The sequence below is a fragment of the Buteo buteo genome, chromosome 18, assembly GCF_964188355.1.
Source record: "Buteo buteo chromosome 18, bButBut1.hap1.1, whole genome shotgun sequence".
In the NCBI taxonomy this organism is placed as follows: Eukaryota; Metazoa; Chordata; class Aves; order Accipitriformes; family Accipitridae; genus Buteo; species Buteo buteo.
Genome location: NC_134188.1, coordinates 7,959,530 through 7,975,376, shown reverse-complemented (window position 1 = coordinate 7,975,376; position 15,847 = coordinate 7,959,530). Strand labels below are relative to the sequence as shown.

Here is a 15,847-nt window from a genome sequence, read left to right as displayed (position 1 = left end):
GGAGGTACAGAATAAAAACAGTTTCCAGCCAAATGGGCTAAAGCTAACGGGGAGTAGACATTGTAGGAGATACTTTATGCCAAAAATAGGAACAGGTTGAAACTAGTCTTGTGGCCAGCAGGTTGACTGTGTCGAGCAGTCAGGGAATGGCACTGCGGCACTGTGAAGCCTGAGGCTGCCTGACTGCTGCGGGGAAAGCAGCTCCTACGCACAGTTGGGGACAGCCCCTCACAAGAATTCAGGTCCTGCCTCCCTGTCATGCCATACTTGAAAAATATTAATTTCCACCAAAAGTGGAGAATCCGTAACAAGGACCACCCTCAGGAGGCACGATGTTCTTCGAAGCGCACTCTTTTGATTAACGTGGACTTGGCCTCAAAGGACGAGCGCACCCATCCTCAGCGTACGTAAACTTGCTCTCGGTGCTAAAACTGACTCAGATGGACTGTGACCAATTCCCCTACCCCGCTGTCCAGACGCGTCCCAAGGTAGTCCACGTTCAGGCTGCCATCCCAAGTTTCAGTTATCACAAAATGCCAACTGAGCACGTTTATGTGCAGCATCGCCAGTTTATTCCAATTAATTTTGCAAGCACATGCACGAGGTAGCCTTCGGAGATTACGACCAGATTCTTACTGCTTTGAATCAAAGACCAGGATCAAAGACCAGAGCTGCCAGTGCAAGGCCAAATCATGTGTCTTCCCTGGCCTGTCAGCAGCCCACACTGCTATCTGGCTTCTCTATATAATTTAAAGTGCTTCAGACTAGGCTGAGTAGCAGACACTAAAGGGGTAGCCTTGCCTCACGCTTCTGTGCAATGGAAAGCAATGCTACCGTAACCACAGTCGGCTTTCCAGATGAATTCCTTGTGGGACAGACTTGCGCTATCCAAGCCAAATTCAATGTACTTGCAGAATAGGTACCTAGAAAGATGTCAGAAAGCATGTTTCTTTGTCTCTCTTGAGGTTATAATGTCGTCAGATGACATGGAAAAATAAAATAATTTCCTTGCCTGCGAGGTAAACAATGACCCAGCAGTTTTTTAACAGCCTAATATTTTGATGCCACATGGCTTGGTTCTTTATGGGGTTTACCTGCCTAGAGAACTTCCTTTAAAGCATGCACAAACATTGCAGTGCTCCTTGGTTTAAAGTATCTAAAAACTTTTCAACAGCATCCAATGTTAATCTGCTGATACAAAACATACACATGTTGGAAAAGATAGGTCAAGAAAAAATGTGCACTCCATCTGAACTGAGAGGTGACAAGATTAATGACACACTCTTTTGAGGAGGGATATTAATTTTAGTCTTGGACCAGATTCTTGCAAAATTTGGTGTGCTGCACCCCTGCTACGGAGTATTACTGCACTAGAAGAGCATAGCTCTCAACCACCACCTTCCTCCCTTCAGTTTAGGCAGTCTTTAGTTATTATGGGCCCAGAGCTTTGCAGACATTGAAGCTATGGGTAGAAAATTTTAAACTAAATAGAAATTCTAGGAAGCAGATGGGCATGTTACGTTAGCCTGCACAGTCTGGCTGAGGAGATGCATCGCAATGCCGCAATGTCTGAAGGTCCAAGTGTAAAACCTTGTGCTGACCAGCTAAGTGGTGATAAAGGTGTGAATGACTAATGTCATTCACCTCTCTTAGGACCAAAAAAAACCCCACAGAAAGAGAAGTAGACAGGTTAAAACAACTGATACACAATTAATAAGAAAATATCCATGTGTGGGTCTAAAAGTATACTGCTTATAGTCAGACTGAATTTTAGTTCAAAAGTTTTCTGGTTAGTACAGTATCTCAGTGAGTATTAAGTGGTATCTCCATATGGTAAATGAATCACTGGGACCTCTGTCTACACACTGTACAGGGAACATACCTGGATATACCTCCTGGTTAAATAAAGTTGCAGACTGCCGTTTGAACCTTATTTTCGTAAGTCAGTGACATTTACCATCTGGTATCAGAGACTGGGATTACTTTGAAAAACCAGCAACTCATATGCAAACTGTGAAAGTGTTGTGGAAATACAGAACTATCCCAAACACCAAACTTCTGTTGAAGTATTTCAGGTTTCAAAGAACACAGTCAATTTAAAAGCCCTATTTTTATGCTTTATCTGCTTTGCTTGAAAGTAATACTCTGAGTGCCATAATTATTAAGAATAAGGGGTAAAAACATATGCACTGACTACATTGTATAGTCAGAGTCACTGCTTATAAAGATAACCAACTTATTTTGTGAGAGACTGAGACAGGAGAGAAAATAAAAATTAGAAGAAAAGTGATAATTTGGACTCTGCCAAGTAGAAATATAGAAACCAGAAGAATTTCAAGACAGTTGTACTCCCCAAAGTTATTTAATTCTTCTTTTGAACATACTATAATTCCATTTATAATCTGCTAAGAAACTGTATTAAATAGTATTTTCTGGTTACAATAACTTCAGATTTTTCTCAATGGAGAATTCTGAAGACAAAATTTGAAGCAAGACAAGAAACAAAATAGAGACATTCAGGCTCAGGTATTTAATTAGCTCCCAATAAGCTTATGTAGTTATAACTAAATCTGTCCAACTGTATCAAAGTTTCTCTGGAAATTTTATACTACAGCTGTGCATTCAGGCAGAATAAAGATCCTTTTTCTTTCACTGTCATGGCAGTTAAGTCTCAATTGAAATAAGTTTTGAGGAGCAGACAACCCTATTAATCCTAGCTATTTTAATTTGGTGACTGATGAAAAGATTCAAAAAAGGAGATGGTTGTTAGTCAGTCAAACAATTTTTAACTGAACTCTGGATGCATATTGAGGAAGTAAAGCCTTTATGCATCAGAAGACAGGTTTTTTTATGCCTAGTAAATATTAAAGGTGTTAGCAATACTGCCACTTCCATTTTTTCCTGAGGCAGGTGAAAAAGTAAAGAACACAAGCTGGACCAACTCTTTGTAGAAACTGTTGACGCACGATAGGTCTACAAAGCAGAGCCCTGTATAAATTTCTTATTGAATGCTTCCAACATGGCCAATTGCTGCCTCATGCCTAATGTTTCAGTTTACAACTGAAAGCAAGTTTGTGGTGAGAAAAACATCCTTCAGCTACACCATCCAATTTAAGCATGCAACAAAAGTAGTGCTGCTGATGTACGCAGCACCTTGTAGTAATGGATGGGGATAATCCCTCTGTACTCTCCCCCTACTTCGCCCTGGTTCATCAGCTTCTCCCAAGATGTTTTCAGTATTCTCAGGACATGGCCCTCTTTGTTTTCGGTCTCATTCAGTCTCATCCAGGCTAGCGTATCTTGTCTCTACAGCCTGAAGAAGAGATGGCAGCTGGCAAAGGCTCTGCCTGGGAAGAAGGCAGGTTGCAGTGGCAGGATTCAGGGGAAAACAGCCAGAAGGGAGCAGGAATTTGACGAGATGTATTTGCCATTTGCTAATCATCTGCAATCCAGTGAAACTTCTAACCCAGCTGGAAGATCATACTAAGATTGTTTCTTCTGGTCTGCATCTACGCCATTTCTTTCTGGAAGTGGACCTCACTGAAGTAATCCTTGCCTTTGTCACCTCAATGACAGTAATTACATTTCAAACCAACTCAGAATAAGCTGATACTACTGCAACAGCAGCACTTAGGTATGTTTAAGGTATCAATTTCTGTTTGGAAAGCCATCTTTTCTCATATGGCAACACAGAGTTTTTTGTGAGTTTTTCATAAATAGAAGAGAGTTACTTTGAAACAGAGGCTTATAGAAACTAAATAACGGAGTGGCTACACAGTAATGAAATACATTAATTGCATACATTTCATCAGGAGATTCAGAAGTGACAAATGTTTTTCTTCCCCAGTTAGAAAGTAGTTGACACATCATGCATTTTCATTTAATTAAAGCACTAATACTGATGCTTACGTACTTATCTAAAACCTCTAGAAAAAATAACAACGTTCACAGGAAATACGACAATGTTTTTGTAAAGAAAAATGTATTTCTATTTCATACCCGAAATATTGCTTCGTCTCCAGCTATTTTCAAATCATCTTCCTTCCCAATGATTCTCTGTAGCTGTATTTGTTAAAACACGAAAAAAACACAGGAAAATTACAAATTAGGTCTTACAAGAATCTCCTTTTTCGGAAACTTGCATTCATTTCACCTTTTCTTAATTATAAAGTCATTACATTTCTGCAAGGTTCTCTAGTCATGATGAATATTTGCATACTTAAGGATATTTTGCTATTCAGACACACTTTTTCCCCAGAATGTCTTATCTACTGTAGTTAATATAGCCAAGCAAAGCATATGAATCTATCTCTTGCAACGCAGTGCTTGCTCTATTTTTAGAGGAGATTTTCTTGCACTAGAAGCTTAGCATTCACTCCATAAGATTTTGAAACTCAGGGGTATAACATCAAGGGTCATTCAGGAAACAAAAATTATCCTGTGATTTTCATGCTGTCCTCCTAGACAGCTTTACATAGTCCTGCTACAGGCACGATCTTCTAGACATAAAAAACATACCTGTTCAAATGAGGTACTATACAACTAACAAAGAATAATTTAATTAAATAAGCAAATGTATTTTCAGAACTGGCACTAAGCAGAATGTGGTTTGAATTTCCCCTCCACCCCACAAATAACTGAATCTTGAATGTGTTAGCTAAGAAGATTTTTAGAAGTACTGAAATGACTCGCATTTAAAAACACTCACATTTAAACTTCCACTGTCCCAAGCAGAGCTTTAAGGCAATATAGAAAGTGCATTAATTTGCAGCACCTCAAGTATATCTCAGCTGCAAGGTTTCTTTGACTGTATTTTACGTCACCACTGCCACAAGAATGAGTGATTTAACATAGCACAGGGTATACCTACCTTTCACAGACATTTGCATGAATCCTCAAAAGGACAGCAAAAATGAAAGAACAAGGGACTTATTACATTTCAGGTATAGATATGGACTTACACCGATCACTCTGGATTTTGAGACTTTAGGAAAGATGCTTTTAAAGCTCAGGATTTTCAAAGCTGCTCAACTTGAAGCTAGTCAAACATTTCTGAGTGATTTCTCACGCTGCCCATTAAAACTGGGAAAGAAAATCCATGATTGAATTTGCATAGCCATTATTTTGTGGGGTTTTCAAATCTCTTCTTAGGGCTTTATTTTTTTTCTTTTTTTGTTATGTTGTTCAGAGAAGCAATATGGGCTTTTAAGTAGTGAGTAGGAAAAAACCTGCTAACTGTTCATGTTGGCAAAGGTCTTCCCTTGGCCTTCAAATTTTGACTAATTCACCTGTTCTGTTTTCTTCATAGCCTCAGTTTTTTAGTTCCTCAGGATAGTTACTTTCTATTATTAATTTTGAATGACATGCCTTTATCGTTTTTATCAAAATAAATACTGTAAAACAAGACAATTAAACAGTACTAGCTCTTCCAAGTTTCTCCAAATTATTTTTATTTTTAATCACTTACAAAACAATTGACTAGTACAGTAAAAGCATTATGAATTTCTTTATAGCAAAATAGCAATATAGAGCTCTGGATAAAAACACAACTACTCGCCCATATTCTCACTGAAAAATTAAATTTTTTCTTACCTGAAAAATCCCTTTTGCTCAAACACAAGAAATACAACTGCAAATACCTTCTTAACAAGAGAAAATATGATTTTGTCTTTTGGTTTTTATTTTTAAATGCCTCTTAAAAAAATCTGCAGAGACTACTAAAGAGCACAGACACACAGTATAATTCTTTTCACAAGTGTTCTGGAAGATTTAGTTTATTGTTTTCTTACACTGTATGTAATCCTTATAGTGCACAATGAGCAACTACTCACAGAAGGAGAAAAATTGTGCCCTCAAGAAATGGACTCTAATACTCATGTGCTCCATGTGACATTTATCTGTATTTAATATTTATATCTGTTCATCGTTGGAAGATACTAATGGCTAATTCAAAGATAATGAGACCTATAATGCACAACTAATGCCTCTTTAGTAAAAACAGACTAAGAAGTAATCTTTTCTGAAGAAGACAAGCTGGCAGAAAGGCTATGTCAGTCTTAAAAAAAAAAAAAAGGTGATTTTGCATCTTCCAGTTGTTTTGAGAGAGATCAGTGCTTGTAGATGCTCTAGGGCTGCAGAGGTGTTCTGTACCAAACCACCACAACTGCTGACAGTGTCGGATGCTGGTTCATTCAGCCCTAGATGAACCTCTACAAGTTTTTTTGTGGTATCTGCTGTCCAAGACAAGTGAATGAAGTCTATTTAGAAAGTCTAAATCACATAGCTCTTGCTATGTGTTACCCTACCTCCATTCCCAATAGTTTCGAACTGTCGTTAATTTTACTTAGAAATCTTTCATCAGGACAGAGTTAGGGAAACTCCTCACTTGCTGGGGATTTGGGGATCTTTGGTAACTGTACTCTCGATGGGAGGTCTCAGATTAATGTGCACGGGTTATTATGTGCACATCTCTGGAAATCCCCCTCACCAAGAATCCTGTGAATGTCTCAGAAGTGCAGAGTTCACGGAAGTATTTTACTGTCCTCACAAAGATGCAGATAATATGGCTCTGACAAACAATTCTTTGCACTCTGGCTGGGGCCGATTTAAGGATGGCAACTAACATTTGTGAACGTGCCATTTCTACCACATCTTCACCCTGGAGTTGCAGGGCAAAGCAACAGATCTTTGCAGATGCCCACCTCAAAATACAGATTGCTGGGCCCTAATTGCTGTGATTCTGGGCCCTAATACTGAAATGTCTCTTGTATTGTGAATGTTTACCACTGAAAGACGGATGAAGCAGAAATTAAAAATAGACTGGCTTGAATACAAACAAGTAGGGAGGAGAGAGAACAAGGGTCCGTCCCTGGGAAGGAACAGACTTTTAACTCCTGCTGGAAAGGAGGAAAACGTGCACAGAAAGGGAAAGGCTACAGAGGACAGGATAAACTCTGTTGTTGAAAATGTGGAATCGCATTCAAGATCTCCTTTCCTGAACATTCATTTATGTTAGTGAAGAGGGAAATCCTGCATCTCGCACTCCTTGGGTGCCCGATCCCTACAGGTCGAACAGCCTGTCTCCATCCCGTGCTCAGGCTCCAAGGACTTGGGCTGCAGAGTCCGCGTGTCACCCCTCGCCCTGCCCTGAGCGACGCATCTTGTGCCTGTTTATCCAGTAACACGTGAGAGTTGAGATACACACAATTCCAAGAACGATGGACGTTTTGCAAACAGACAGGCAAAGTTCTTACCTCAAAGAATTTACAGTCTAGGTCAACAGATAAGAGAGACGTACACAGATGTCTAATCAGTAGCTGACGGGTGGGAAGTAGGGAGAAGAAAAGGTGACAAAGCAAGAGAATGGAGTAGCACTGAAATTTCTTTTCCCATCACATCCTGCTCACAGTAAGCGTCCTAATTACTGCCTCTTCACTATGCTTTTCCACTGCCCTTTCCTTACATATGTTTCCTGATATTATTGTTGAATATAGTGTGGAAATAACTATAGAATACTTCAGATGTATTTCCTGAGATGTCACCTGGGACAAGACAAATGACTGATTAGCCACACAATTCACTCATTTATTAGAAATACAGAAGCTTTCTATGACGCATACAGAACTAGAGTATACAGAGATTAACGCACACACATTTTTCCAGATTCTTACATTCAAAAAAATCTTATTTTTAAACCTAACCTATAAAAACCAATTTTTGCTGTAAAATAGTCACTGCTTACAAATGTTAAGTAAACAGTCATGTGAGAAAATTCATCTTTTGACTAGCTTACATCCTGCGGGACTTCTTTGAATTTAATGATTCTTGTGAGTTGACATAGCAATTTATAGTGGTTTTTTTTTACCACTCTATATTAATTTACCAATACAGCCCATAAAGGAAATGCAAAGTAACAATCTATCTAACTTGAATAATTTTCATTTAATTTGATTGCCTCTACAGAAATCAAATTATTTTTAATGATCTGTATAATGTTTTCACCTCTACTTTTGATGACTTTCTGTTGTTCACGCTGGCTGATTCAATTAGAATTACCTGAAATGGGTAATGGATACTAAATATATGACATACTGTACGTCTCCCCAGGAGGGTTGTGCTGTATTTCTGCAAGAATCTCCTTATTCGCTTAACTGACACAGTACCTATTTAAAGGAAGTACTGCTAACATGGCATTTTGGTGCAGAGGTGCTATGGGCTGAACATGTTCACTTGTGTTCATGGACTTACTTTCCCCTGTAACATACTGTTTTGTAAATGAACAATACAGCCATAATGGACATATTTCAGTGATCAGTGCACTGCTACTCTGATAACAATTCACTAGGACTGTCCCAGGTTTAGTAGGTTAAAAATAAAGGCTTTAGTTAGAATTTGATTTCTTTTTAATCAGCAGAATAATTAACATTTTAACAGAGCAAATTCTTCAAGCTTAAAATATTTTGTGTAGCAACAAATGAGTGTAGGGTACCTGCAGGCTCAGTTAGGGGCTTCTGGAAACATTGTTTTGGGAAATGGTCTAATTTCAAGTATTAATTTAAAATAGTACTACTAAGTCTAAAAGTATTTTTTACAATATTTTAAAATATATTTAAGTATGACTCATCAATTTTAATCTTGCTAAGAGACAATTCACTGAAAAAATGGTTATCAGCACAAAACACATGCTAACAGCTATTGTATCATTAATACAGAGTTTAAGGCTATGAAAGTACACCTGAATAAATTGTTGGTAATTTCTCAATCAACAGGTGTATCTTTGCAAGTTTTAGATTCTATGGTTCTCTAAAGTTGTTGCATTAATGATCATCTTTAACTTTATCCTAGTGACAGAAAATAATTTGCATTGTGGTAGCCATTTCAGCTTCTCATAAAATTGTCTCTCTAGTCACCTCCAATACGAATGAAGGATCTGAATTAAGCTATGGGAATCTATTCAAAATTATGCCAGTAAATTTTGCATTCAACTTTTGACAAGAAGTATTTAGTTAACAGTCTCCTGTTACATATTTAGAAGTTGAATAAGCTATATAATTAAGCCTATTCTTCTTTAAAACATCAGAGCAAGGTTTTCTTCGGTTTTTAAGCATCTGCCTTTCTCCCCCATATTTTATACAAAATATGGGAAAAACTGCTGTTACTGTCCAAAGTGTGAATTGGAAAAAAGTCTGTGCAACAGCAAACAAAATGAATAAAAACCAAGAGAGGATGGTGAATTTAAAAAAAATTATGAAAAATATTTAGAAAATAAAAGACTTTTCCAGATGTTTATTTAAATTAGCTCATGGGATTAAGGATGTACACCAACTCCTACCTTCCCAGTAACAGATTTTTAGATACAAGTCAAAGGTAACATTCATAAAAGTGGATTCAAATATGATAAGTACTTCTATAGCAATGCTTTGGTATGTGCTCCTTTCATATAAAGTATTTTAGTAAGTATGTGATCATAGATTGGACTGAAAAATAGGCTTGAAGATTTTAATGAATCTTCATTTAGCAAATATAACCATGGAACTATTTAAATGCTTTAATATTAATATGCATATAAATACACATACCTTAAAGAATTCTTTCTTTTCAACTTGTTCATTGCCATCTGTATCCAACATTTTAAAGGCAATCTGAAATCCAGTCTGGGGTTCTGCAACAAATTGCAAAAGAACTTTATTGTAAATACACACACACTTACACTAGTACTTAAATATTTAATGCAGAAGGAATATCGCCTATGGTTCAGTTCTCCATGGTTATGCATGTACATGATATTTCCAGTAAACCATATGTACCTCCTCCAATATAAGCAAACATTTTAAACTGCATTTTACTACCGTTTCAAGGGAGAATTTATGCAATGGCAAAGCAAGAAATGCCAGCAGTGCCTAAGTACAGCCACGACTGTCCAGCTGATTCCAATGACTGTGAAAATGTTGTGTGTCTCACTGTCCTGGTCTTACATCTTCTCTACAGATGTCCCCATAATCCCACGTCACTTCTGAAGTCCGGCTCTGCCGTGTTTATTAGAGCTCCTTTTCAGGTAAGAAGACTGGAAAGTGCCTTGAGAAACCAATAATTCTTCCCAAACTGCGTGAAAGAGCCAGTGTGCTGCTCCGGTACTTCTTGCGTGCGTTACTGTGTGCCGGTGTTTCCAGTCTCCCCCAGTCTCCCCAGCAGACAGACCGAGGCTGTGATGGTGGCCAGCTCTCTCGGCTCCTGCTCCCGCTGTGTTCGCCCCAGGCCTTTTTTTTCCTTCCCTTCTCCTTCCTCCCTAAACAACGTACTCAAATGTTAGTGAGATGTAATAAACCACTCTTGCTGGCCTTTCTGGACAAAAGCATGTTTTGTATGACTCCCATCGAGCTGACTTTTTCAGGAATTTTATACAATTTTACCCTGCATTTCCTTCACTGAGCGGATGTTTCTTTTCAACGCAAAAATGTAATGAGTTCTGAATCTTGCAGGCGCTATAAAAACATGGTGTGTTTTGAGCTCCTTCCCACAATTTCCTGATCTTACTTTGCTTACAGGAGGTGGCCTCGCTCATTAGCAAGCCCACACAGGAGCAGCATGCCGCTGAAATGTAGTTACAGTTCACTGCAGTAGCAAGCACTTATCCCAGTAATTTCTGGAGCAGGTGAATTAATTCCACAACCCAGTCAAGTCAGGCATTAATATGAAAGCCACGGACTTATCGTCTCTAGAATATATTCATGTTTCCAAGAACAATGTTGGACTCATGAGGGCAGTGAAGCAGTATCTCTAAAAAACTCTTAATGCCTTCAGAGTTTTTCTTTTGGAAATATATTCTTCCAGCTCCATCCTGTAAAAGTTTTAAGTCTTGCTTTTTTTTTTTAGAGAATTTTTCTGCAAAGGGAACAAGTTAAAGAAACATCCCATTCCTTTTAAGTGATAACAAGATGGTTAAAGAAAGTTCTATTTTTCCATTTTAGAAATAACTACATCTTCAGCAGCCAACCAATGTTCTCTGTGGAGCGATCTTGTGATGCAGGGATATTTTATAAATACCATTGCAATCTGCATAGCAGAGCCCTTCCCCGGCAACAATCAATATGCAATAATCAAAATTGGCTTTCTTTCCATGGAAATGCCACACGTTAAATTTGTGTTGCTAGTACAAAAGCAAGAAGAGCCTATCCTATAACATATTTAGAGAATAAAAGTAACTGATGTATTTAATAGTAATTCATACCATCTGTGTTGCAATTTTCAGATAAGAGAGCTGTTACTGAAAATATAGGACCCAAAGCTGCTTATACTGTTCAGAGATGACATACTTATCTGATATGATGTAACCCCAAAGGTATGTGTTCGTAAAATAAGCATAGTTCAAAGACTACCTCAGATATAGTTGTATTTAATTAGAATCAGGCAAAATTCCAAAATCTGAACAGAAGAGCTTCATCTTGGCTGTGAGTGCACGTTAGACTTAGGTGCTTCCCCTCCAACTATTCCTACGTTGACCAAGCTGTCAACCTGTGTGAGTGGCTAATTGAAACGAAGCTTTGAGTAAAGGTGACTATTCAGTTCCTGGGCTCCTTCACCAGGCAGGGCTTTACGAGAAGCTCCATTAACCAATTGCTGGAAATTAAATTCAATACAGCACTGGAAGAAAAAAGATAGTGGTGATACAAGGCACACAGAAGAGAGAAAAGGGGATCACGGGGGGCAAAATAAAACCTTTGTCTGCCACAAAATTGCGTTTTCAAGCTCAGTGTTGTTACAGACAGTGCTTTCGTAAGCCAGGCAGCACGGTCTGGTCAGCGGTGTCCTGGAACCGGGACTCTGGAAACCTGGTGACTCTTATCCTGTTTTCCTATTGCTCTGTTGGTGACTGAGAAGTAATTTAAATATTAATGGCTGCTTTAAGTCTCACATTAATTCCCACTAGTGAGAGAGACAGGTCGTGTAACGGGGAGCTGACTGACAGGGGATACTTGTTAGGCAAAGATAGAGGCACTAACACTTGTTGACATTTGCTTTCAAACTGATAGGTATGATAGCCCTCTGTGTAACCAAAGCAGCAACATCAGCGCTGCACTTTTATCCTCCATCAAAAGGTGCCTTTGTTTTTGCAGTTCAATACATTCCTATGTAAATTCTGTGAAAAATAGTGTTACCTGATTGTCTGGAGAAGTGGAACAACTTGCTCTGATACTACTTCAATTTTCTAATTGTTTCAGCCAATAAATCAGCAGGAATTTAGTTTCAGCTGCCATAGATTTTTAAAGAAACAGAATCTTTGGCACCTCTTTCTGCAGCTTTAATTAAGGTATTCTTCTGAAGTTATAGTGTGGCTGTTGTGGTTGTGCTTTTTTTAAAAAAAATCCCTCTTTTCTGAGTTGCAAAAAATATTTTAAAATCAGCTTTCTAACTGGGCTAGACTCTTCTATTATTTCTGATTTTAAAAACCACTTGAACACATGGTATAACTCATGTTCAAGTTGCATGTAGCAGTGGACAGTCACTACTGGTGAAACAGTACATTTGTATGTTAAATAAGTTATCTTAATGCATATATACTATTCAATACTCTGTACTAGCTGAAGTTTCCTGGGAAATCACCCTTCATGCCGTGTCATAGGAACTAATGCACTTCTGCTGAGAAATGACAGAAGTTGCAAAAGGGCTATCTAAACTCTGCGAGAGGTGTGTACCGATGGTCATTATCTGTGAAGGCTGGACACAAACTTGTCTCCACTCTCTGGAGACCAACGTTACTTGTTTGTACTACACCATGAGAGGGTGGATTTCTAGAGCAAGGAAAATTTGTCAATCTGTTTAAGCGCCTGCCATGGACCTCGCAGCCACAGAAGTGACAAGGCTCAAGCATCTACAGTCTATCAGATAAGAACGACTGCTTCCTTCTTTTCTTTCCCCACCCACTGATACCATGAGATCTGGTACGCGTGGTTTTGTCCCTTGCTTAAAATGTTAGACCTGTAGAATTCAGTCAAACAAGACTGCATGTGGACTATTACATGGACATGCATTTGGACTACTTCACTACTAGTCTACGGGTCTCACTGCACCATGCTCATTGCACACATCTTATCTCAAATCTCGGTATTTTCCAGCATCACCTACACTTCATCAGAACAGCACAGGGAGGTGGCAAGGATGGCACAGACTAAGTATGGGTGAGGAAACCCAGAAAATCCAAGATCACTTCCATGCACAATAAAAAAATGCCTGCTATTTGCAGATAAAGCAAATACCAAATAAAATTTTTTTTTTAAAAAGTGTCTGATAGAGAAAAGGGAAGGAGGCAAAGGAGGGGACAGAAATACATGCAAAATACTTGGAGGAAATAAAGTCAAAAGGAACAGAGGGGGAAAAAATAGTATTAAAAAGTCAAACAAAAAGACTCTGCAGAATTCTGCTGTTTATGTATATCATCCGTTGCATATCTGAACACATGAATAACAGGCAACAACCTTTCAGACACCACAACAGCTTTTTACACCACTGCATGAGCTATAATGAATGTTAAAGTCTCATTGTCCAAAATGACTAAAACTACTATCCAAAAAGACAAAAGACTACCATCTTCCCCTCATTGTGTGGTCCTGTAACCAATGTCTCCCCTCTCTCAAAGTCTCTTACAAGACTTTTCTGATCCCATGGTGCAGGGATTATCATGATTTTTGAAGTACTGCTACGGACCAATGATGACACTATGGAAGTAAGTTGCAATTAATTAAAGTTATAACCATTTACATTAATGCCTTATCACTCTATATACAATAGTTCTTTACGTTTTAGTATCATGTAGAAATTTAGAAGCTAAAAAATATCAGAAAAAGTTCCTGGAAAGCTGTTAGTAGCTGAGGATTTACGCATATATATTTTAAATATGTAATACTTACTTGTAAGGATTGTCAGCAAAAATAGGTACTCTGCGTAAGATATCAACCCTGAAATAAAAGAGTTAAAAAATGACTTGCAAAAAACCCCCTCAAAAACCCTTACAGAACAACTTGAAAGATCAAAACTTATAAATATAAAGAAATGTAGTTTAACATCATATTAAATAGGTTATTAAAGTAAGCCATGTTATTATTTAATAAAGTTTTTACTCCTGTTTTTAGTGCTCTGAAGGTGAAATTCCCTATCCAGAGACTCATCAATGTTGATGTCTAAGCAAGAAAGTAAGGTTTATTTGGTATTAATAAAAGGCCTACACTAAATCTTTGGATTCGCACTGAAAACATTCAATGTTTACACAAAAGGCAAATAAATTAAATGCGCTTTGTCACATTTAGTACCTGGGAGGAGAACTACTCTAACGTTACCCTGAAGGATCAAAGTCCTCCATCCTTTGGCAGGCTCGCGAAGGCGGAGAATAGCTTCCCTCTAATTCTCAAGGGGAACATGGCAACACGCAAAGCTGCCAAGCTGCTAGATTGTGCTGATAGTATTGCTGGGCTGCATGCCAAGAGGAGGCTTCTTTTTTTTTTTTTTTTTTTTTAAATAGGAACATGTCCTTTCTACAAGGTGAAAGTATTTTGCCCCCTTTTGAAGGAAAATTCCAGTGTTTTCCTTTGAAATACCGCCTTAAGTGAAAAGCCTGAACAAACACAAAGATGTGATAGCGTCAAAATAGAGCATACAAGCTAAAGATAGAGAGCGCATAACGAGGGTGGTTAAACAACAGAATCTGAACCATCTGCCCTGCAATAATGTTTGGAGAAAAAAATGTAAAGGGCTTTTTTATAAATCACTTTTCAAAATAACTGAGCTACTTTTAACTTGTGAGCTAAACATTGTATAATGCCGGAACTGCTTAAAATAAGGAAGTTCAAACATGCCTATCTGTGCAAAGATAAACTATTTTTTATAATTTATATTTAGTTAATTGATAGATAATTATAATTGATAGATAAGGAATCCACTTAAGCTTCAGTGATAAACAATTAACTTCTGACAAATTACTATGCAGAGCCAACAGCATTTGTATTTGACCTCAGATAATGACTTAACACAAATACCAGAGTTTAGAGATATTAAATTGCTGAATGCAAAAGTCTGAAAATCCAAGAACAAGTCTTAGCTAAAGACAGGTCTAATGCTGATCCTGTTGCCAACTCACTCTGGTTCCGTATCTCAAGCTTTTCTCTCCCTCAAAATAGGGCTATTGACCCTATTACCCAGCATGCATCATGTGTAAATCAGCACAGTACTACAGTCATACAATCCACTGTGGAAATAAAAAATACTTTCATCTCAAAGATTTAGTTTTGCTTACAAGTTTTAGGGTTACTGCCATTGCAAGAATATTAATTATTATTAGCATTGCTGTAAAACTTGGAATTGTGTTCCTAGACAAAAGTGTCCATGATTTCTACACATTCAAAACCAAACAGAGAAAGAACTCCTACCTTTTTTTTTTTTTTTTTTTTTTTTAGCTTATATGCTTAAGTATAAAAAACAGATAGAAACAAACTGGGGAGGAAAAGAAATCAAGCAAATAGTGTGATGGGCAGTGATCAAGATTCCTGCTCCCTAATTTTGTTTTGTGTGTGATGCAGCAGAAGAATGTTTAAAGAAGAATATAGAGGAAGACAAGGAGGTAACTTTTCAAGTCTATATAGAAAACACCTCCGAGTCATGGACTGCAATGGTATCAGCACAAAGATCCCTGCCTGAAAATTTCACCAGCAAGTGATGAAGGCCAGCACCACTGGCCAAGGAGAAGTAGGAGTCTGCCTCTTGGCTGTCTTGAGATGTCCTGCACAGGGATAGTCTAGGGAAGACCTGGAAGGTGAAGACAAGCAGCTTATGCTAGATAAAGCAGAACAAGGAGACCCCA

General features: G+C 38.0%; 1 protein-coding gene across 1 annotated transcript in view; it reads right to left on the bottom strand.

Annotated features, from left to right (window-relative positions):
- The window catches only part of MICU2 (mitochondrial calcium uptake 2), a 149,692-nt gene that overhangs the window by 20,930 nt on the left and 112,915 nt on the right, over window positions 1–15,847 (bottom strand). Inside the window, exons 5-7 of the mRNA XM_075050734.1 lie at window positions 13,905–13,952; window positions 9,579–9,661; window positions 4,000–4,062 (exon numbers count right to left, since the gene is read on the bottom strand). Of these exons, the coding sequence (XP_074906835.1) occupies window positions 4,000–4,062; window positions 9,579–9,661; window positions 13,905–13,952 (194 nt within the window). The remainder of the gene's footprint in view (window positions 1–3,999; window positions 4,063–9,578; window positions 9,662–13,904; window positions 13,953–15,847) is intronic.